Consider the following 24,860-nt stretch of genomic DNA (forward strand, 5'->3'; position numbering starts at 1 on the left):
TGACAGTATTATACTAAATGTATATCATTTCCGATCGTTTGTAACTCAATATCTATACGATAACAATTTTCTTTCTATAATTGTGATTTGTCAGTTATACTGACTTTAAATTATAGTACATTAATACGACTGATAAAATATTATGTTCTAAGACTTAAGTTAATTTGAATTGGAAGTAAATAAATAAAAAATAATAATTATAAATAATTTTCATTTTTATACAATATTTTCAACTTTGGATGAGGCATAATATGCTCGTATGGCTTATGCCGCTTATGGCAAGAACCACTTGTAGCGTAAGCCGAAAACACGTTTTAGGTTTACTTTTTAAAAGTAGGTAACTATGATTTGGAAACTGAGATGTCAAACTTAAATAGTTAAATTTTTTTTTTATAATACATTTACCCGCCTTTGAAAGCACTCTCCTATACTGATATTAATTACTTAAATTCACCTATACTATTAATACTATATAATATTACTATGTAAGGGTTTTTTTTTTTTTTATTAATTTTATGGTATAACAGTTTGCTACACCATGATCTTTTAAAACGACGAATAGGGAGTGGAAGTGTGAGAAAAAACAATTTGTTAACTAAGCTAGTCGAGTGGTTTTGGAGGCTGTTGTGGAAGATTGTGTAACGAGCTATACGAAGTATAGCTGATTATTTCACTGTTGGTATTTTTAGGTCTTTATGAATAGTTTCATTGAATATGTACTAAGTAGGGAGGAATGATAAACCTCTAAAGATTTTGGGCTGAATAGATTGATTTTATTAATATTTGAAATTTGGCGGCTCCCAAAGTTCAATTCCGCATATCAATTTTATTACCTATAAGGATATGGTTAGTTTGGGAGGCGGAAAAAATGACCACGGAAAAAAAACCCGAAAAAAAACCCACGGAAAAAAAGTGCTATCATTGTAATCTTATATTATGAAATATTTTATAAACTGTGGTTGATTGTTAATTATACAATGGATTTATAATCATATAATATATTTTTAATAATTAATAATAATATTTTTAAAATAATTTTATCATATAATTATTTAATAGAACATAGAAACAAAATATTAAAAATACAAAATATTCTCGTTTGTGGTAACATAATAATAACTAATAATAAAATTATAATACGAGAAATCGCATAGTCATAATAATTAAATAATATAATAATAATAAATTATTAATTTAAAAAAATAATTTTCGATAAGTAGTCTATAAAAAAAAAATTAAACTTATTTAAGCAAAATCAACATTTATTAAGGGTTAATTAATAATCATTGATTACATTTGTCTCATTTGAGACAATAATAAAATGGTGTCAAAACGTTAACAATCAATATAGTTAATATACTATTAGTACTACTAATACTATTTTTATACAATAGTAAATTGTTGAATTATAAGGTTAATTATAATAATAACTTGTAGGCTATATCTATACATAAAAAAATTAAAATTAACTTAACTGTATAACAATGATAATTAACAATAAAAAGCTAAGTTAAAACAATATAAAATTTAATTGAATTGCTAAAAAGTATGTATAATATGTATAATTTAATAAAGTATTATATTTTACTACTGTGAATATTATTTAAAATATGTATCTATAAATAAATGTAAATATATTATGTATAAAATATTATGTTTTTGGGCTTTTTTTCCGTAGCTTTCTTTTGGGAGGTTTTTTTTCCGTGGTCATTTTTTCCGCGATTCATAATACGTACCACGAATATGAGGCCGTAAACAGTAAACACTAGTAAAAGTGTTTGTATTATTATTATTTATTTTTTAACGCGGTCCCATTCGATCAAGACAACGTTACGTTTGATTGTCGGCTCGAACAAAACGTCCGTTTCTAGAAAATTTGGCGGGTAAAACGATAATAATTGACAACGAGTAACGACTGAACGACCGTATCACTATGTTCTGACGGTTCACCGTTCGGCGTTCACGTAGGTACTTCGATATTTTCTATTTGTTTACGATCGAACTTAGAGCGCGGAGTGTTAAACATTATAATTTTTTTGATATTTCTTTTTTTTTTTTTTTTTTTTTTTATCGTGACGTGAATTTACTGAATAATAATAAAATGTAAAGAAAAATCTCTGAATTTTCAACTGACGAGAATGGACGTCAGAGATATTAAAAACGAATATGACTCTGATGATCTGGAAGAGGACTCGGACGAAGACTATGACAATCCGTCATCTCCCAAGACTGAAGTCGACGATAACTATTGCTGTTCGAACAAATGCCTGTTGAAGTTCGACGACGAGTTCAAGACACGTCTTAAGACTGATTTATCACAATTGCAAAGATTTGAAAAACACATTTATCTGTTCGCTATGATTTCTATTGACGAAAACAAGATAAACGCTACAAAAATTGTTAAGTCTTCAAAATATTTCCAATACGCTGTCAAGCATTATGGGGTCACTCGATCTGTGTGTAAAACCGCGTTTGTTATCCTGCACGATACTACTCCATCGCTATTACGGACATTATGCATGAAAATGACTATAGGTCATGTAATACCTACTGACAATCGTGGTAAACATAGTAATCGAATGACCATATCTAATGAAACAAAAGTTGCAATAAAAGAGCATTTCTTTGGCGTCTTGAAGTCGCCTACTGTGAGTTAAACATTTTAAATCTGGCTTATTTTTAATACAATAATACCTGTTTGATATAATTTAAACACATTTTCTTTTGTTCTTCTCAGATATTCAAATGTGCCAAGAAAAATCTAGGCCAACCCAATATCTCTCAGCTGTGGATTAGTTTTAAACAGAAACATGGTAAGTATGATAAAATATAAATAGTACATTGTTAAATGTTCCACTCACATTTGTTTTTAAAATTTAGTTAAGATGAAATGGAAATGTGGATTATTATTACATATTTCCTGATTACATTTTGTTTTTGTTTTTTGTATCAGTATACATTTGTTGATCTAAAAACCTATTGTACCTTTATTTTACTACCAAGTTTTGATTTCTTATTTATAGTAAATTGTAATATATAATTACAATTTATTTTTATAACTACTAATATTATGTTTCAAAGAATTGAACTCCAGTCCAATTTATAGTAATATTCATTTTTCAAGATAATTAAACATAATTTTTTTACTAAATTTGTCATTTTTACTTATTATTCTATTTTAATTTTATTTAATTTTAAATATATTTTAATGAAGACAACACTTTGTCTATTTAAGGAAATATTTAACATCTTAATTAGTTAAAACCTTAGTTGTCTACTCCCAATCATGATTATAATTTGATACAGAATAACTTCTATTTAAATACAATTAGACTAAATTAAATATTTTATGGGTTTTTTAGTATTAAATTGAGATTGTGATTAGGCTGAAGCAAATTTAAATTGATTATTTAGAATGTAATGTTACTTGAATAAAATATTTTATTAATTATGATTTCAGGTCATATATCCCGTTCTACATACACAAAATATATACAATCATTTTTAACGCCTGAAGTTATATCAAATTTCATGTGTGCAAACCAAGCAAAACAAATTTTACAGTACATAAATAAAAATAAATGATGCTGGGGATAAATTTACTATTAACTATTGTTTGTTAACTATATTTATTATGAATTTAAACATTTAATAATTTTTACTATTAAAGTAGTATTAATAAACAATAAGTGTAAAATAAATTAAGTATTATGTATCTATATTTCTTAGTAATTTTCTAAATAGTCATGTAATAAATAGAAGATCCTTGGATTTGGCAGGCTAGCCATTCATATCAAATTTTAGACTTCTATTTTGAATATTTTAGTAAGTCTTAAACAATAAAATGTACTATATATTATTATTGTTAATTAAAAATAATGATTATTTTTAGAATAATATCTCTTATTACAATATTTATTTAAACAATTCAGATGATCAAGTGTTTATGAATGTATTATATTCATCATAAAATAAGTATATTACAATTTACAAAATTAAAAATTCATTTCAATGGGCCTTTATACTCTAAGTACAACTGCCACCTTTTATGGGAGCCCTCCTGGCCGGTAAACTAAGAATTAATGACTTAATTTGTTCCCAAGTCATTACAACCATACCTTTTAAAGTAACTTCTTATTCTTCTATAAATCAATCTTAATACTATGTAATAAAATAAAACTTCTTATGGAAACAGCCATACTATGCATTGTATGCGCTCAGTTATAAATAATAATTAATCTTTTAGCCGCATTACTGCTTCTACTTAATTATCATTTAATTTTATGTGTACTTAGCACTATTATTATTTTTGTATTTTTGCTTACTTGTATTTTTACTTCTCACGTGTACATATTTTAAAATTTGAATAAGTAAAATAGCTGTTTGACAGCAAAAAACACAATAATAGGAATTATAAATGTGTTTATTAGTTATTAATGTATGTATTTTTTTTTATTTAAACGTTCTAAGAGCCAAAACAGGTTAACTAAATTCTATACATAATTTAATAATTATGTTTTTTATTTTGAAGTGTAATATATTTATGAATTTTAATTATTTATTAATTACACGCTGACTGTAAAACTTCATTGGTTAAGTCAGTGTTTGACATTTATGCATCATAAACTTGTGTTTTTAATAAACATAGGTTAGGTATGAATGCTTAATGCATATGGGTTGTGTAAATAATAAAATATGAATTTGTAATAGTAGGTAATGTATTAATATATATGACATGAGTACATGACATATGAAGTGTAATTATTTAATGGACAAATTGAAAATTAACATTTCACATACATAAATAAATAATAATACAACCCATACTGTAGTAAAACTTAATAATTGTTCACTTTTTGAATTTAAATAGTATTTCATTATGATAAATGTAAGTTTTAACTGTGTACTCTGTGTATTCTAAAACAAATACCTAAATTTTGCTCATTTTAACTGGCATTATGGAATTACTGTAGGTAGTGCTTAACTTTGAAAATTACCCATTTATATTACTTTTATATTAGTCTATTTTTCTAATAGTAACACTATTATTTTTTTTTTTTTTGTTAAACGACTCAAGTTTGATTTCCTTTTCATTTTGAACCAAAAACCAACAACTTATAAACAACACTGTGAATCAATGATAACGAAAAAGTTTTATAGGTACTGAAAATTGCAATTTTACTAAATGTCTACATTAACTATTCACTAAGTAGTTAGTACCTACTAAGTATTATTAATAAATAATTATTAGTAGTACGGATTAAAAAAATATATATATAAGTGCGTATTTGCATTAATTACTCAATTTTTCATCAACTTATAGAATCAAAAATAGGTATAAAACCTGCTTCTCGATGTACTCTTTTATTTAGAAAAAAAAATATTAGTAGATGAGTAGGGGAACACGATTTAAATATATATATATATATATATTATGTATACCTCAAATCGTGGGGCTAGTCAGTAGTCATAGACAAAAGACATATTATAGATTCTATAATATGTGAATATGTCTATGGGGCTAGTAAAATTCGGCTCTTAGATAACAGACAGAATAATTTGCATAGGTGTACCAACATTGAAGTACAAAAACTTCCAATGTATTTCCTAAATATATGTATTTTCAACTTCAAAAAGTCGGCAAGTAGGAACCGCTCTGCAGCAGCTCTGCTGTACATTAGGGGGTGTGGTGGACCTCGGACTAGGTTAGGTTAAATTTGAATGCAATGATTGGTATCATTGTATACGAAAAACGATTCTGAACGGAGATGATTTTTCAGTCTAAAATATTTAACGTTAGATATAAATACAAACAATTTTATGAATTTTGAACTACAAAATAATTTGCAAATATTCATGATTTTGACGAATTTTTGTCAAAATTTGAACTTAAATGCTAATAAAAAAAATTTGTGCCTTTGTATTCTTATAATTTTTTAATCACTATAAGAATAACATATAAGGAACTTTGTATACAATTTTCAAGTATTTTGATAGGGCCAAAAAAAATTTATGGACACTTCAAAAAAAATTTTTCAGAAAAATTGAAAATTTCAGTTGTCTATAAATAGCTCAAAAAAACTCAAAATATTTTGAAAATTAAGTCATGTAAAGAAAATGCCAATCTAAATAACTGATATAAGTATCTACGACTTATACTTTTTGAATAATAACAAATATTTAAAATCGTTTGGGATAAATCGTTGTCGTTACGCTATTTCGTAAAAATTTAAAATTCAAACGCACATAAAATGTTTCCTATAATGATGTTATGAGTTTTCTCTATAGCTACTTGAAGGAAAACTTATGGAAAACTTAGTGTTATAATTTTAATCCTTAGTTATGAACACAAAAATTTTTATAATTTTTTAACTTTAAAATTACTTGCAAATTTTCGCGTTTTCGGCAGATTTCGTAAAAATTTGAACTATAAACGCTTATAAAAAAAATTGTGACTAACGATTTTTAATTTTTTTTAGCTCCAATAAAAACAACTCATAAGGAACCTTGTATTAAATTTTCAAAACTTTTTGGTCATCCAACAATTTTTTATCGACACTTTAAAAAAAATTTCTCAAAAAAATCGAAAATTTCAGTGGTCTATAAATAACTCAAAAAAAGTCAAAATTTTTTGAAAATTTAACTATATACAGATACTACTGATATTAACATTTGGTGAAAATTTCAAGTATTTTCAGTGATTAGTTTTTGAATTACAACCATAAAAAAAAATCGATTTGGTCGAAAACTGGTTTTGCGTAAAAATTGCCGTTTTTCCGTCATTTTTTTTTTGTTTTTCTCGATTTTTTTGAAAACTGTTGGAAAATGTTAACTTTCTACCTTTATAATGCACCAAGGATATTCACTTTTACATTCGGAAACCACCCCCATAGTTTGAAATTGGAGCATTATTTCGACTAGTTATGCTCTACACAGACACACAAAAAAAAAAAAAAACACACATCATTGTAAAATCAATACATTCATCACTTCGTTCAGAATCTAAAAGAAATAAACATCATTGTAAAACCAATACATTATTCACTTCACCCAGAATCTAGAAGATAATGAGCAACAAAACGTGAAAAATAATATTTGATTCAAAATAATAGAATGACAATATATTCTTTTGAATACCTTAACAGTTAACAGCTTCTATCAAAATGGACTTCTACCATAGAGTAATAAAATAAAATAATATGACATAAAAATGACAAAAATGCCCACAAAATAAGAAAATAAAAAATTTACAAATATTTGTTTGTCGTAATTTTCAAGTTTAAAGATATCAGTATAATGGTCTAAAAGAAACGATAAGTATAACTAGTGTGAAATCAGTAAAAATGTGGGAAAATGACCTAAACATGTCAAAAAACGACTTTAAAAGTAATTAACACCAAAAAAATGCAAAATAAAAATAATATTTGAATAAGATATGTGGCCAGGAGAGCATCGTCTAAAAAGTTCCAAAAAAAATGCTAAATGCATCAACTTTCGAGCATTAATAATAATATTGTAATCCACATTAAGTGGAACAAACAGTTTCCAATATGGTAATTTAATTACATTTTATTTTAAATAATTTATTTGTGATTTGAGTTACTTTTTTGAAGTATAATATAATAAAAGTAGTATATTTATAGAAGTATATTTAATAAATTATTATTATTAATTAATTATTGTACTTATATAGGTACAAACAAAAATAAAATATTTTATATTTCAAATATTGCGCGGAAAATATTCATCATTAATAAGAAATTATGTTGTTAAGAAGTCCTAGCGCATGCGTGATAAGCACTTGGAACGTTGGGATTTGTCCCGGCGCAGATCCAATCGTATTGAGACTGGGTTCACGACAATAATTGCCGTACCGCGCGCCGTTCTTAGTCGCTGTCATAATTTAATGCATTTTTATGATTTAATAACTATAACACGTTTACTACAGGGTTTTATACTATCTTCTATTTGATATTTGTTATTGTTCGCGCCACACGTCGACGTATTCTCCGATTATTATTATGTTTTGTCCACAAATAAAAAGGTATATTTTCTGTTAACATTTATCTTATTTGTACGGGGCCGTTGGCCAAATACGTTGCACAACAGCATGAGATTCGGTATACAGTCGGTCGGCACACTGTGGTCGATCGTCGCGAATAAACGCTGCAACGGGCACGTTTGACGTCGGGAGGCGTACAGGTGAGCTACTAACCTCCCGCCGACTGTAAAGGGCCGAATCTATGTACTGTGTCATAAATGTTCATTACACCAGTAACGGCATAAGGGCTCATGGGCGAGCAAGGACAAAGCGTTCGGCGACCCGCGCGCTCTGCGCCGGAGGAGCCCGGGTCTGCACGCTGGCTATGGTGCCACACGTTACAAAACGGCCGGTCCCGCGTTCTATGATAAGACGGGGACGCGCCCACGCGCTTTAGCCAATCACAAGCCAGAGTACGCGTATCTCACGCGCTTTAGCCAATCACAGACCAGAGTACGCGTATCTCACGCGCTTTAGCCAATCACAGGCCAGGGATTGCGTATCTTCAGACGTCAACGAATCACAGGCCACGGAGACCGTAGTTACGACCACAATCGAAGACAAGCTCGGGTGGCTTCGGCAGCTTCAGCGATTACACAGCGCCGCCGTCTATAAATACCAGTGCGGAGCACAAAATCAGTCAGTATTCAGACTACCTCAACCGTAGCAAGACCTACCCAGGCAGACTTGCGCGGTTTTGGGAACTCTGAACGTCCACGGCACCTGGCTGTAGCAAGACCCACCCGGGCAGACTTGCGCAGCTAAGGGACCATTGCCTACGTGACGACTGCAGTAAGACCCACCAAGGGCAGACTTGCGCAGTCGGACCGTAGGCAATAACACAGCCAAACCAACAAGAACGAACGCACGGCAACCAATCGGATACAGTCCACTCAACGAAGGCACGGTACACAACAGTTATATTTCTAATTATTTTAAAAATGCAAAAAGACAATATAATAGACATATTATTAACTAGTGGTTTTAATACTTTAACTTACGAACAAAAAAATCAAATTAAACTTAAAAATATTAACTAAATATGTAATACTATAATATTATTAGATTTTCAATAACAGGGTTTTTCTTGTTCGTTGTTGTACGTAGTTTATGTTAAATAATTTTAAGTCTCCCCAGAATATTAACTCACGAGCCGCTACTGTATTTATATTTTATACTACCATTTCCAATTACATTTAAAAATACCAATATTTTGATAACAGTGAAAAATAAAATATTGCTTCACGTATTAGATTTAAATATGACTACAAAACAATTAAGTAAGTATAAATTTGTTTAACTGTAATTTTATTTAATTATTATAATGACAAATACATTTTTAGGTGTAATTAAGTTAATAATTGCAAGAAGTGGAAAAAAAATATATTTGGACAACTAACTGCACATTACCAATGATAGGTATTTATTGAAAACTAAGAATTGTGCTAGTGTTAATGTTTTATAATTTGTATGTAATTTTATAATTAATTTAAGTGAGGTGACAAAATAACAAAATAAAAGAAATACGGCATTCGTCGCGCGTGAGCGCAGCGCTCAGTTATTTGTGACTAATGACTTTGACCTACAACAAAAAGCAGAACAATTGATAAAATGTTAACATTTAATTTTTTTTCTATATTTGTACATATTATGTCGATAATAATAAGAGGTATTTAAGAGGTATAAATAGTTTCACACGAAACACGCCAGAAGCAAGCCAGTGATGCCTAAACCCGTTTCAATGTGAGTGTGGCGTTCCCATAGACCTATAAAAGAATGGACCGCGCATAAAGAGAGATACGTGAATCCAAGATATGTGCGAGAGAGAAAGAGCTAAGTTAGAAATACCAAAGACGGTATAATCAAAAATATATTAATTAGTCTTTGAAATATTTTATTTTCGTAATTTCGGGCCATTCCTACCTATTACATAATAATATTATAATTCTAATAACATGACAATGTTGACAAAGTATATTTCGTTATGCTATTAAAGTTGTTCTACTTCTGAATATTCTACCCCATATATTTGGGCGTTGTTATTTATTTATTCTATTATTTCTGTAACCTGTTAAGATAAATACATACATACCTACCTATAAGTAACTTACTAGGTATATTACTTATAAATAGACAGTAGTTATAACTTATTATATTTTTTTATATCAATACTCAACAGCAGGCTACAAATTATAATGTATATTGCCACAAGAGTAAGTAAAAATTGTGTTTAATTATTCAGTTAATAACAGTTTATTTAAACATTAACATTTTATAATCTTAGTCAACATATTTTTTAGTTTCACAACAAATAACTGTAGGTGCTAGGTATAACAATTAAAATGTTTTACATTAGAAACAATTGTTTAAAAAATAAAACTAAAACTACAATAATACTTTAATATATAATCAAGAGACTACAATTTACGAGAGCATGTATTTATTAAGATTTATAATGTTTACTTTATTAGCATATTAATATATTATGTACAGCAGATTTTTTTCACTGGTGTTGAAAGTGGATTAGTTTTGTATATAACCTTCTTACTCTTTTGTCTATTTCATTTGAACTCGTGTTAATATGATGGATTCTTATTGTTATAAATGTTTTAAGTATTAATCTAATCATCTGTAACAAATGATTATTGAGCGGTTCTTGATCCATAAAGTGGTTTGTTAAATTTAAAAATATTTATCAATACTTAATATTGATATTGATTTTAGTACCAAATAGTCAATACTTATGTGGTTAGATTTTTTGGTATATTCTCTGACTGTACGTTCTGCTGCAACCTGACATATACTAACTACATCAGCATTGGCCATTGTAAGACCACCTCTATTTTTTTTATTCAGTAATAGTGAATTGGTTTTATGTGATTTTATTTCTTTAGCACAAACTTCACACTGAATACGCTTTAAAATGCTTCTCACCACAAATCCAGCAATATATCCTACTACATCTTTAATATAATTGGAATTTTGGTATACTGTTAATAGTTCATCCTCATCTTCTACAATATGTTGACTCCCAGCTGCACATAATAAATCAAGTACAGCATCTTGGTCTTCAGTTGGTGACTTTTTTTTTAAGCTTGATATTTTTAATATACTTGTACTATCTTGTGCAAGACAATTAGCACTTGAGTTTGATTTGATTTCAGCATGTACTAAGAGTGCTTTATATGCAGCTTCAAATTGAGTTACTGTTGGATTATTATTGAAGCCACCTTTAGCTCTTATAGCAGAAAATAATATCTCCAAATGGTCTTGGCTGAGCTTGTAGCTTAAAATAAATTTAAGATAACAACCATTAATAAGTACTGAAAACAACTACATACTAAATAATTTATTAAAGATTTAAGGCATAATATTAATCCTTGAAATCCTGTCCTTCTATTTGATTGCAATAATAATTTGACAGTTACTACGTTATTTGTCTTTTGTTTAAAACATTGTAATTTTTCTATATACATTATTCCTTCATTCACATATTGTATAATTGATTCTTTATTGTTTTCATTAATAGGTTTGTTGTACGTGTTTTTACTTAAAAAGTTCCTGGTATTCAGTATATCAAATATATTGTTCATTAAACGGCAAAATTTAATTGTAGCTTCTGCTCCTTGGAACTCTGGCAGTTTCAAATCATTCATACAATATTCCATTGCATCTGCCACACTATGCTGAAGGTTTTGTACAGCTAAACGGACACGCATTTTTTCTTTGGTATAATTTATGTGTTGCGACCGAATTTTTGTAGCTAAATGTAACCCTGTTTTTATTTTGAATATTAACTAGTGCATTAAAATATGACCATTTTATTTGCTGTCCTTCATCATCCATAATAATCCCCAATCTCCTAGTGTATTTCTACATAATTTAAGCATGTGACAAGGGTCCAAAATAAGGTGTACTTTTTCGTTGGTTTCAGGATGATCAAAAGAACTTTGCAAGTATGGATAATGTATATTAGCACCCAATACCTTTGCCATAGCTATGTTACTGGAAGCTCCATCAAATGTAAGTGACTTGATTAAAATACCGGTTGAATGTAATTGTGATAAACAAGTTTTTATTATATTAGCTTTTTCTTCTGCAGGTAAACCATTAATAAGATAATAACCAACTGGTATTTTCCAATGTGCATTATATGCCACGACCATAATTACTAATGCATCCTTGGCATATGGAAAATTATCCATTTCATTTATGCTACCTGGACCATAATCAATAAATCCCTGGTAACGTGATCCGGTCCAATGAACATTTTCTTTTATACACATTTCATCTAACATCAGTCCTCCAATTAATTGTTTTCCACTTTCTTGAAATTCTCGAACTTTAATTTGTATAGCTCTTAATGATTCTGATGTTAATCCTGGACGTCCATCTACTGTAGCATACCACTTTCTAATTGTACTTGGATGGGGTAAAGACTTGTTGAATATATTACGGACATAGTCATAAGCATTTGGAGAATAAAAATGTAATGTTAGAGCAAACTTCCGTAATTCTGGACTGATGGTTTTAGACGACAGACTTAGTTGACGCATGAGGAGATGTTTTTCTTCTTCCGTTGTCGCACACTAGTAAGTAAACACATTGATACAAATGTATGGCTTTTTTATATATAATAAGGAGATAGTTAAATCGTTAAGGTTGGATAAAAAAATAAATACGCATAGTAGTTATAAAAGAATTTTTATTTAATAAGTATGTACTTGCTTACATATCTATTTTAATATATTAAATTATGTATAATATATAAACACTCAACTGACAAGCGAGTAGCCAATGGATTGTATTCATACTTATTGTAGGTTCTGAATAGTTCATTTAACTTCTGTTCAATATTTGAGTCAATTTAATTATAATCAAATTTATAAGTAAGAATATAATCTAGTGAATGTCATAGGTTATGATAATTTTAAAATTGTATATTGATTGTACATTTTAAAATTTACATAATTTGTCAAAGCACATTGTAAGCATACGGACAGAAAAGTTTAAGTTAAATTAGGTAAAGCTTAGTTTTTGTTGCTTTGACAACATACCAAATTTAGCTTAAATCAATTTGCTATGTTGTATATTTTTGAGATGAAGATGTGAAGATTTGAGATGTTGATTCAAGGCTGGGCATTAAGAGGACATAACACTAGTATTTGTTGTCTCTGTCTTACCAGTGTATAATATAGCAAAATTACGCTCGGCAGAACACTTGTAGCTCCTTTAGTTTAAAAATTAGAGTGAATTGACCTACTATGAAACTTGATGGTAAGAACATTATCTGTGTTTGTATGTTAGTTTTTAATGATAATTCAATTTTTAAGTGAGTTATGGCCATTTTTATTTATTGTATATTATATACATATAACTTGCTAAAAAATTGAATTATTGTAAAAAACCAACGAACAAATACAGATAATGTTCTTACCATCAAGTTTCATAATAAGTCGATTCACTCTAATTTTTAAATTAAAGGAGGAGCAGCTTCAAGTGTTCTGCTGAGCGTAATTTTTCTATATTACCCACTGGTAAGACGGAGACAACAAATACCAGCTAGTGTTACGTCCTCTTAACGAGTTAAAAAGTTAATTTAAATTTAACTTTTTAACTTAACTAGTTACTTTTGGATTTTCAATAACATAACCGAGTTAAAAAAATTATTAACTGCCCAGCCTTGGGTAGATGTAGTGTTTAGTTGTAAGTTACCTTCAGAATATTAGAACAATTGGCTGTAATTTTGTTATCAGCCTGTAAACTATCAATTAATGTATTTAATGTCCTTATTTTAGCTTGCAATCTGTGATTTTTTTGTCTTAACATCCTTTCAGTATTGGCTTTTTTTTCTAAAGTTTTTTTATAAACATTCCAAAACATTTTCCTCTTTCTAGGGGTTTCCAAATCTTCTTCTTCGTAATCTCCCAAGTAACGAAATAGTTTTCTTCTCCTAATAATTTATTCACATCAAACATTATAAAAACAATTGAAAAAAATGTATATTTAAATAATACTTTTGTGGAAGTGTTTTTGTTGAGGTTGATGAATTCATACTAAAATTGTTTTCTTCAAGTTGCTGTTGTACTGCCGAGTCATCAAGATCCACTTTTGAATTGTTTGATATTTCTGACAATATACCATCTTCTAGAAAATCATTGACTTCTCCAGTTTTCACTAAAATTAAAAAATTGTTACATATTTACAATAATTGAAAATATATATTTGATTTAATACTAATTTATACCATTACTATCATTTGAATCATAATTGATTTGAGTTCCGTTACTATCATTCTCTTTGGAATGATGAAGTACCTCCAAATCTATATTTAAAATATATGTTTTGTGTCTTAGTAAAATATAATTAACTCACATTACAGGTTACTAATTTAAGTAATTTGTTCTCACCTTCAAACAAAGATCTACGACTTGTTGATTTTGGGATAGCATTCATTTTCATTTCTTGTTTCCCAAAGCATTAGTTTGATAATCATCAATATCAAAATGTTTGCTACATACAACAGAATGCTGGGATGGCACAAACCAACTTTCATTATTAATGGCTAATAACCATTTGCTTTTCAACTCTTCATTTGTAGGAAACCTATATGGATTAAAGGTGATTTTTTTATTTACTTAAATATCAATCTGTCATTTTAATTGTAATGTAAACCTTAATTATATTACAGGTAGTACTTACGTATGAAACTTTGTATCTGAATTCTTGGAGTGTTTAGTTCTACAGCTTCTGACACAGCACATAAGAACCATTTTAATTTTGTAATTTAAAACACAAGTTATTAACAAATACTGAAATAAACAAAATGCTAAAACGCGGGGAATGATTTTAAGATCTTATCACTCGTTGGTTGTCGTTATCATTGGAAAAATATAAAAATATTCAAGGATGATAAAATATTTTGGTTGTAATGTCTTTGGGAATTCTAACATATGTCTGTCTCTCTCGCACATATCTTGGATTCAACCGAATACACTACTGGGATATGATATGCGCGGTCCATTCTTTTATAGGTCTATGGGCGTTCCCATCGCGACCACTGACGGGTTAATTTTTTAAATCTGAAAAAAATCTAGTATAGGCGCGTAGTATAAATGACTACATTTGCATAAAAAAAAATGAAATTAAAACCATGACTTGGTTAAAATAAATAAAAAAAGTGAGGGTTCCTAGTCACCTTGAGTTTCGGGTGACATGAAACAGTAAGGTGTTTTTAATGTTTTTGAGCATTTAACCTACTATACGTTTATACCCTTTCCGTAAAGCTCCAAAGTTTCTATTCTCCGGGTGAGCTTTGGTAATTGTGGTTCCAGTACCGGAACGTTACCAAATGCCGAAGTATAAAAACAAATAACAGTTAAACTAAATTTTGGTTATTTTGTGTACATTTTGTAGATGCACCATGGTTGTGGTCATTGTAAACAATTATCATCAGAATATGCGAGTGCAGCCCAGCATTTAGCTCAAAATGAATTATCAGTTAAATTGGGCAAAGTAGATGCTACTATTGAGAGGGACTTAGCTGTACAGTTTGGTATCCGAGCATATCCAACTTTGAAGTTCTTTAAAAATGGAAAACCAATTGACTACACAGGTACACCAAAAATAATTTGTTTGTCTGTTTGGAAGTATTTTTTCCAAAGTATTTATGAAATAGTCGTTTTATAATATACTATATTTATTATTTTGTATTTTAACATTGCAGGTGGCCAAACCAAGGATGAAATTATTCAATTGGTAACAATGAAGTCTGGCCCAACTAAAAAAGTTTTGAAATCAGAAGAAGAATTGAAATCATTCATTAAAAGCAAAAATGTTACTATTGTTGGTTTTTTCGAAAATTTTGATTCAGATACAGAAAAATTCTTTTTAGAATTGGCTGACTCTCCTTATAATTATCGAGTTGGTCTTGTGACAGATTATTCTAAATTTTCTGATTTAGAACACAAGGATACATTTGTTGAATACAAAGATGTAAGCTTTAAAATGTTAATATGTTTGCGCCGACGAGCCTTACTGAGGCGTACGCCGTTCGCTTAGTCCTCCGGACCGTAGTGAGGGGAATAATTTGATTTATAAACTACACAGATGTAAGTGAACTAAACAAATATATAATATATAACTAGAACAGCAACTAGTGAGTAATACAATATAACAAATACAATATGCACGTATAAATGTGCATATAAAATATATAAATATATTAGGAGACGGGGATCACCGCTCTGAGCACCGGAGCTGGCTGTCGATGGATGGCTGATCTGCTGACGACTGGAACTGGGACCACGTGGATTGCAAGTACCGCGGCGACGAATAATCCGCGATTACTGGAACGTATGGTAATAAGCCACGTAATATAAGATATAACGGCTCAGCAATGAATGAGACCGAATATAGCCGAGTTCAAAAGGCTGAGATAACTCTTGGACCGCGTGAGCATGAAAGCGCATACAAGAAAAATGGCGATCACCAAATAAAGACGGATCACCTTTACACACACAAATGTACAAGTCGAGCGTGACACGCGTACAAAACTGAATGACGAACGTCCGAACAACACGTTAACGACGGCGTTGTATTGTTGTTCCCGGAGCGGGCGTCAGGCGAGTCGTGGCGCACCATTGCTAGTACCTACGTGGTCACCGAACAAATGTCCAAACCCCGGGAACAATTTGTATGTGCAAAAAGGTCGAACATACTCCCCCTTGCAAGTTACCGCTTACTTGCAACAGAACAGTTCGAATAACTCTTGCTGAAGGAGTTGTAGTCGTTGAGCCGACGATCGGAGCTGATGAACGATTGAACGACGTAGTCAGATGGAGCACTTGTCCGGAGCAGTTGAACGGATGAGCGTCGTTGAGCGAAGTAGCTGAGCGGAAGAGCAGATCGATGTTGAACGGAGCAGTGGAACAGATGAACCAGGCCTTTGAGCTGATATGTAGAACGGTTGAGCAGAGCGATGACCGGGGTTTTACAGCGGGGCAACATTGGTCAATGAGTAGTATACATTTGTATGTTCTGCGCACTTTTGACTGCGGAGATTGCAAATTTTTAAGGGGGATTTTTCCCCTCAAACTTTTTTTTTCTCCGCTCTACCAGACTGCGGTGATTTTAAAATTTTTAGGTGGATTTTCCCCCTCAAACTTTTTTTTCTCCGCTGTACCAGTAAAAAAACACTGATTTTCAAAAACCATAATGTATGTTCTGCGCACTTTTGACTGCGGAGATTGTAAAATTTTAAGGGGGATTTTCCCCCTCAAACTTTTTTTTTCTCCGCTGTACTAGTAAAAAACACTGATTCTCAAAAACCATAATGTATGTTCTGCGCACTTTTGACTGCGGATATTTTTAAAATTTAAGATATAGTTTCCGCCTTAAACTAATTATTTTTTCTCCTGTAACACATAAAGTTTAAACAGTGTATACACACTTCAACACTATTTATTTCCCTTGTAAGTTAAACATTCAGGTTACACAATAATTTCATTTTTTTTTTTTTTTAAAAATTATAGATAAAAGTCGTTTTATTGAATTCATTTCAGTTCAGACAGTTCAGTTAATATTCAACCATCGTTCAATCAGGTTCTGTTAGTTTTAATCAAGTTTAATTCATTTAAGTTTTTTTTATTTTTTTTTTATAAAAAATGAATTTTCAACAAATTAACAACAGTTTTTGTTCACTTGTTTCGTTAGTACGAAACAATGCATATCCTACATATCCAGAATTCACTACATTTATATCAAGATTGAAAACATTCAATTTATTTCCGTTGACTTCATCTCAAGATAAATACTCATTAGCTGAAAGCGGTTTTATATATTCAGGGAAAAAAGATATTGTTGAATGTTTTTGCTGCGGTATTATATTGCATCGTTGGGAAAAAGAAGATAATCCATGGATTGAACATTCAAGATGGAATCCGAAATGTGTTTTTGTATTATTATCAAAAGGAAATCAGTTTGTTGAAAATGTAGTAAAAAATATGGTAAGATTATCGATATTTGTGATTGTGATTGTGGATCAAGGTCATATGATACTGTTGTTTAGTTCATTTAACTTTCTATATTTCAATAAAAAAAATCTGAATTTAATAAACTTAAATGTGTTAATAACTTATTTAATACCTCGTGAACGTATAGCCTAGTGGGATAACGCGTCTAATTTAAATTTAATATGTTAATGATTTTTAAAAAATGTTTCAGGTTCTATCGAATTAGGTAGGTAAGTATAATAACTCTTTACTGTTTATCCAACTAGACACTATACGTTCACATTTTTTTTTTCTTTTTTTTTTTTCTTTTGTAACCTTACATTTGTTTAGTATATAACATGTATGGATAAACAAAACTTGTTAGTTTGAGCTAAGCTGTCTAGTGATCATATTCATATTTCTAGAAAAAAATACTGTTTACTGTTTTTTTTTTATTTTATCAATATGAATCCATCAATCGTTGTATCAAAATCTGTGTTCGATATTCGTCCTTTTAGTAAGAAAAGTGTAACCGTTGGACTTCTAGTTAATAAGCAAATTTCAATTATTATATTATTAGAATGTAAATTAACTAAAAAAGTTGTAACGTTAGATCTTGATCAGTGGTGTAAGTTAATGTGCGAAAACAATTTTAATACAATTATCGAAAATTTGCATACTCGTTGTAAACGTGTTAAGATAGCTGATAATTTTTTCTACTCTGTTAATGTAAACCAATCAACTATAGTTTTATATTCTAATGATAATTATATAACATTATCTCATATTGATCTTCATCGTTTGAAACAATTACAACATTGTATTGACTTGTATATTGTTGAAAAACAGAAAAAATTGGAATCATACCAAAAAACGTTTGATACAGCTTATACGTTAATTAAGTCTGACGTAAATGGGTTACCATCATCTTGTCAACGAAACGAATTTACAAATCAATATATTCAAAATTATGATTTCAGCTACAGCAATATACAAAGTGAAGATTGTTCATTTATGTACGAGTTATTACAATTTCATTTTAATTCATTGTCGAACATGATATTACAAGATTTAGTGATGTAATATAAAAAATTTCTTAATTTATTTTAATTTATCGTTCTTGTAAAAAAAAAAAAAAAAAAAAAATGTGAAATTAATACCACTTGTATACTAACTTTCAATATTTTTATTTTATTTTTTTTTTTGTTTTTATTTTTTTTTATTTTAACCTATAAATGAATTATTATTATTTTTTTTTTTATCTAAATAATAAAAAATAAATATAAATATAAAAAATTTTTTTTTATTAAATAAAATTAATCCAACACCATATCCTATTACATACATTTTATAAGTTTATTTTTTTTGGTTTGTGTCTGATTAGCTTCTTGGCGGGATGTCGCATCATTTTGTCGAAAACAGATTGAATGAGCGTCACCATTTCTTTGGCTGTAGTTAAATCATCCGGATGCTGTCCTGTTAAAGATATTTTGAGTGAGCATTCAGCATGCTTCCATCTAAAAAAGTTAGGTTAGGTTAAATTACATTTTTATTATAAATATTTCACTTTAGTTAAATATATATATATTATATTATTATTATTATTATATTATTACCTATCTTGCAGAGCAACTTTATCAATTTTAGCACATTTATAATGTGCTATAGTCCAGTAATCTACAGCCGTATTGTCTACAGGTGTCTTAACCGTTAATGAACAATCATCCTTTTTATATTCAAGGTGTTCTCTGCATCGGTTGGTATAGTTGGATCTGTTATTAAATCTAATATTTTGTCTGTATAACAAATAGCAGTGCTCTATAAAATAATAATTAAATTATATTTTTTTACTTTTTCGTAATATGTTATAAATTTATATAACTCACCTTTTTCGTCTTTTTCGATACTGGTTTCTTCTCCGGTTTTACAGCTAACCTTTTCGATGTACCTTTTTTTTGAGATGTTGTTGCAATATTATCCTATAATTAAAATAGACGATAAGCTGATGACGGTTTACAAAATAAATTTTTCATAAAATATTTAATGTCTTTTAATTAAAATAATTATATATTATATTATAATAATAAAAAAAAAAATGAAAAAATAAATAAAAAATTAATGTTTTTTTTTTACTTACTTCGGAAAATACAACCGACTCCTCGTCATCGCTTTTAAATGAGTAGCAGGACATTTTTTCAAAATTAAATTAATTTTATTAAAAAAAAAAAAGTCTAGATTGTAAATCTGTTGAAGTAAACTGAATATACTGTATCGATGAGTCTCTTATATATATTATATATAACCACTTCTACTCCTCCTCTTAAGTTAAAATAATCAGTTCAGCTAAAACACTAACTAGAAAAAATTTGAAAGGTACGTCTTTTCAATTCGAAAAATAGAATGTAATAACAAGTACAATTTGTATCTAAAAGAATGTAATTGACTTCTACATTTCAATGTCAGATTTGAAAGGTTATATACAATTTAGCAAGGTACGTAAATTTAGCAAGGTAAGATTAAAATTAAATAATTGGTGATTAAACATGAAATAGAAACGTATAGTCGAATTTCCTGTTATCATGACACGTACGTATATTTTGAGGGCTACACCCAAATAGTTTAATATAAAATGGGTTGTGGTAGTATTAAGAATTAGACATACAGCTAGTTCAGTAAAACACTATGTAGAAATCCGACATATTACATTACTTCATTCCTGTTGCCCTGAGCTGATATTAGTTGGTTAGATTTAGAATAATAAATATTAATATATTAAATAATTGGATTACGAACATAGTTTTAATAATCGTTTATATATATATATATATATAATTAAAAAAAAATATGTATTTAAATAATTGGTTATAGTAAAATATGAAATAGAAACGTATAGTCGAATTTCCTGTTTACCATGACACGCACGTATATTTTTGGGGGACTACTCCCAAATAGTTTAATATAAAATGGGTTGTGGTAGTATTAAGAATTAGACAAAGTTAAGCTTCACTTACGCATAGACCGATGACATTGTTCTATACTTAACAATACATCGAGCTTGCTTTTATTATATTCAGTGAATAAATAACTTTATTTTAAATTTCTTACACATACGACAAAGTGGACTTCGTCGTTGAATCGTGCTGAACCATCTTCACCAAGACCGTTCACTACAACTAGAAGCCAGTATATTTTTTTTTTCAAGCATCTCCACGCTAACAGAAATGTAAGTACTATTACTTTACTACTATTAACTAGCTTTAAATTAAATATTTACTATTATAATTTTCTCTACTATAAAAAATGATTCCATTTAATAATGGTATTTTACATAATTTACACCACAAATAGGTTCATTTGTATCAAAAATATAACATGTATTTGCGTTACATAAATAAATAATTTTAGTTTTTTTTTTTTTTTTTTTACACCACGTTAAAAAAAACGAAATGAAATACCTATGTAATTTGTACCAGCCCTAAAATTGAGTATAGTACGAAACATTTTGAATAGTTCAAAAAGATTAGTGTGTAGTACAACATTTAAAAGTATGTCATTTATTATAATAATAATAATATGTTTAATTTTATATCTTCACATTTTTTTTTTTTTCCAAACCACATATACACAGATACATCGTAAACGGTAAACAATATTTTGTGTTGTTACGTCTTATACACTTAATTTTAGTTATTATTATTTTTTGTTATAATTAGCTTAGTTATAGTAAATGTACGGTATGTACACGGAATATATTCTGTGGTATATATATATATATATATATATAACAAAAATAGTTACTAGCTTTTTCTTTCAGAGTTTAGTTGATATAAATAATTATAAATTATGTTTTATTTTTTTAAAAAAAAAAAATAGTATAATATACTTAACAAGAATTTACTTATTTAATATATATATATAGAGTTTGTTTTACTTATTTATAATTAAAGTATGATTGATTTTATATTTTTATGAATTATTGCTAAACAAAAATTTACTTATTTAATATATATATATATATAAGTTTGTTTTACATTTATTTATAATTAAAGTATGATTGATTTTATACATTTTATGAATTATTGCTAAACAAAAAATTTACTTATATATATACATTTTATTATAATTATAATTTTAATAATGTGAACAATGTTACAAATTATAATTTTAGTAAGTACAGATTAGATAATACCCCTTTTTTAAATTTTATTTGGTGTGAATTATAAACTTGAAAAGTGGTACAAATTATTTTTTTTAGATGTGGTGTAAATGAGATATAGTTTTTACATTACCTTTTTTATATTTAAAATAAAAAAATAAACGAATAAATATTTACCTATAATTTCAGAATTATAAAATGGAATCTCCTCAAATCGTTTACCTCCGATCTTTGATTGAAGAATTACATTTGAATGTTTTAGAAAACCAAAAAAGTGTTGATCAAGATGAAGAAAGAAAAAAAATAGATATAAGAGCTTTAAATAAAAAAATTAATAATTTATATAAAAAAATAATAGATCTAGTTGAAATAGATAGGTTAAGAAAGGAAAAAAGGGACGTTTTAGATGAGTTTCATTTTCTTATTATATTGGTGAAAAATGTAATAGACGTATACGTTATCGCTCCACAATTTTAAATAATCAACTAGAAGATTTAATAAATAAATAAATTTGTTTAAATAAATCTATTTTTTTTAACCTGATTTATATTATTTCTTTTTTTATACACCTACTTATATAGAAGTATTACTTTGTTCATAATAGCTTTTCCAAAACATAAAAAAAAAAATGTTTTTTTTTTAGAAAATGGATTTACTTAACCATATCTTAATTGAAATTCATCGATTGGATGAAGAAATCGATGATAATGATGAGAAGGAAGTACAAAGTAAACATGAACAAAGAAAAACTATAATTTTAATCAAAAGAAAAATTAAAATATTAAGATATGAAAAATACTTAGCTAAAACACTTTTACAAGATATAAAAAAAATAAAAATCTTAAAAGAGAATATAATAAATTTGAGAAATGAAATATTACTTGTTAATAAATATTATGATTTGTATGGTTATGTTAGATTTCGAAAACAGACGTTAGCTTATCATCTGCATAGCGATTATTGTACATTATTGGATGATCTAAATTTATTAACAGAATCTTTTTGTTTGAATCTAAAATGATTTTTTTTTTTTAAAAAAAACTAAGTACTCATTGTTTATTTAAGAATTTTATTATTATTATTTTTTTTTTTTAAAAATGTAAAACAAAAAAAACATACATTTTATATATATATATAAATTTAATGTGTTTTTTTTTTATTATTTCAGTCTCATTATGAACAGAAATATAATAACAAAAAACACAGCGTATGAACACGATTGGAAGTGGACTTATTGAAATAGAAAGATTTAGAAAAGGTTCAAAAACTTTCGTAATTAAGAACTGTGAAAATTATATAGATTACAAATTATTTTTTAACTATATTTTACATGAGTTAATTTTAAAGTTAAGACAATCGTGTATTAAAACGTCGATCAAATTTAATTTACACGTTGACGCTACTTACACACGTCCTATAACACATGATAAACAAGATGTGGCTTTTAAAACTTCGAATGTTTTAGCATGTAATTCATCCGATTTCGCTAGTTTGTTAAACATAAAGTTTGATAAAATATTAGCTGAAGAATCTGAATTTATTGCTAAAGGTTCAGGATGGACACTTGTTTCAATAGATGGGTTACAGTTGAGAATCAATTTAGTAAATCCATTAAAAGGAGGTACATATTTAGATTTACCTAAATTTATACGAGAAAAAAAGGCTATTATAAACGTTAAAAATAAAGATAAATACTGTTTTAAATATTCTATACTAACCAAATATGATAAGCGTTCTAATAAATCACGATTTAACCAAAAATATTTTGATTTTCTTGAAAAAAGAGTGGGTTAGATTTTAAATGTATTGATTTCCCAACACCAATAAATCAAATTAAAAATTTGAACGTTTAAATAATGTTTCAGTTAATGTTTATAGTTTAAATAATAAAGGTACTATTTTCCCTCTATTTATAAATAATAAAGAAGAAAAAATCATTTTGATTTATTTTTTGTCAATAATCATAAAACATCACATTATTGTTATATTAAAGATTTTTCAAGATTTATTAGAAGTCAGAAAACTAAAAATTGTTCTAAATTAATTATTTGTAAGAGGTGTTTTACAACTTTTGGAAATAAACCATGTAAAAGTAAACTTTGGGGTGAAACAGGATTAACTGAACATAAAAAAATGTGTAGTAAGAATAAATTAGGAAGACCGATAATGTTTGAAGAAGGAAAAGAAAATAAATTCATATTTTTTAAAAGTTATAAAAAAACTTCTAGAATACCATTTGTTATTTATGCTGACTTTGAATGTATTTTAAAACCTAAACAGACAAATGAATTCACTAATACTAGTAAAACTTATATCACACATTTACATGAAATTATGAGTTATGCATTTTATGTAAAAGTTGACTATAATATTATCACAGAAAAGTTAATGCAACAGTTTAAAATTCCAACAAACATAATAATTTATAGAGGTATTGATGCGGCAAAAAATTTTATGGAAAATATGATTGATATTTCAAAAAAAATAAATGATATTTATCAAATTAATGTACCAATGATTACGTTGACTGAAAAGGAGGAAAAAGAATTTCAAATAGCAAAGGTTTGTAAAATATGTTTATTATCTTTTGAAGAAAATTATTTAAAGTTAGAGATCACTGTCATATTACTGGTAAATATAGACAATGTATTTGTTTTAAATGTAATTTTGA

At 28.0% G+C, this 24,860-nt stretch overlaps 1 protein-coding gene and 1 pseudogene across 1 annotated transcript; one reads left to right on the forward strand and one right to left on the reverse strand.

The window, feature by feature from the left end:
• The first annotated feature begins 1,922 nt into the window (after positions 1-1,922).
• On the forward strand, positions 1,923-3,897 carry LOC114125487 (uncharacterized). Its single transcript, XM_027989164.2, has 3 exons — positions 1,923-2,648; positions 2,738-2,813; positions 3,461-3,897. Exons 1-3 carry the CDS (start codon positions 2,139-2,141, stop codon positions 3,583-3,585), a joined length of 711 nt encoding a protein of 236 aa, XP_027844965.2. The 5' UTR covers positions 1,923-2,138; the 3' UTR covers positions 3,586-3,897.
• Positions 3,898-13,420: 9,523 nt separating this feature from the next.
• LOC126548955 (uncharacterized) lies at positions 13,421-15,175 on the reverse strand (annotated as a pseudogene).
• Positions 15,176-24,860: the final 9,685 nt, after the last annotated feature.

This window comes from Aphis gossypii, chromosome 1 (genome assembly GCF_020184175.1).
Source record: "Aphis gossypii isolate Hap1 chromosome 1, ASM2018417v2, whole genome shotgun sequence".
Taxonomy (NCBI): domain Eukaryota; kingdom Metazoa; phylum Arthropoda; class Insecta; order Hemiptera; family Aphididae; genus Aphis; species Aphis gossypii.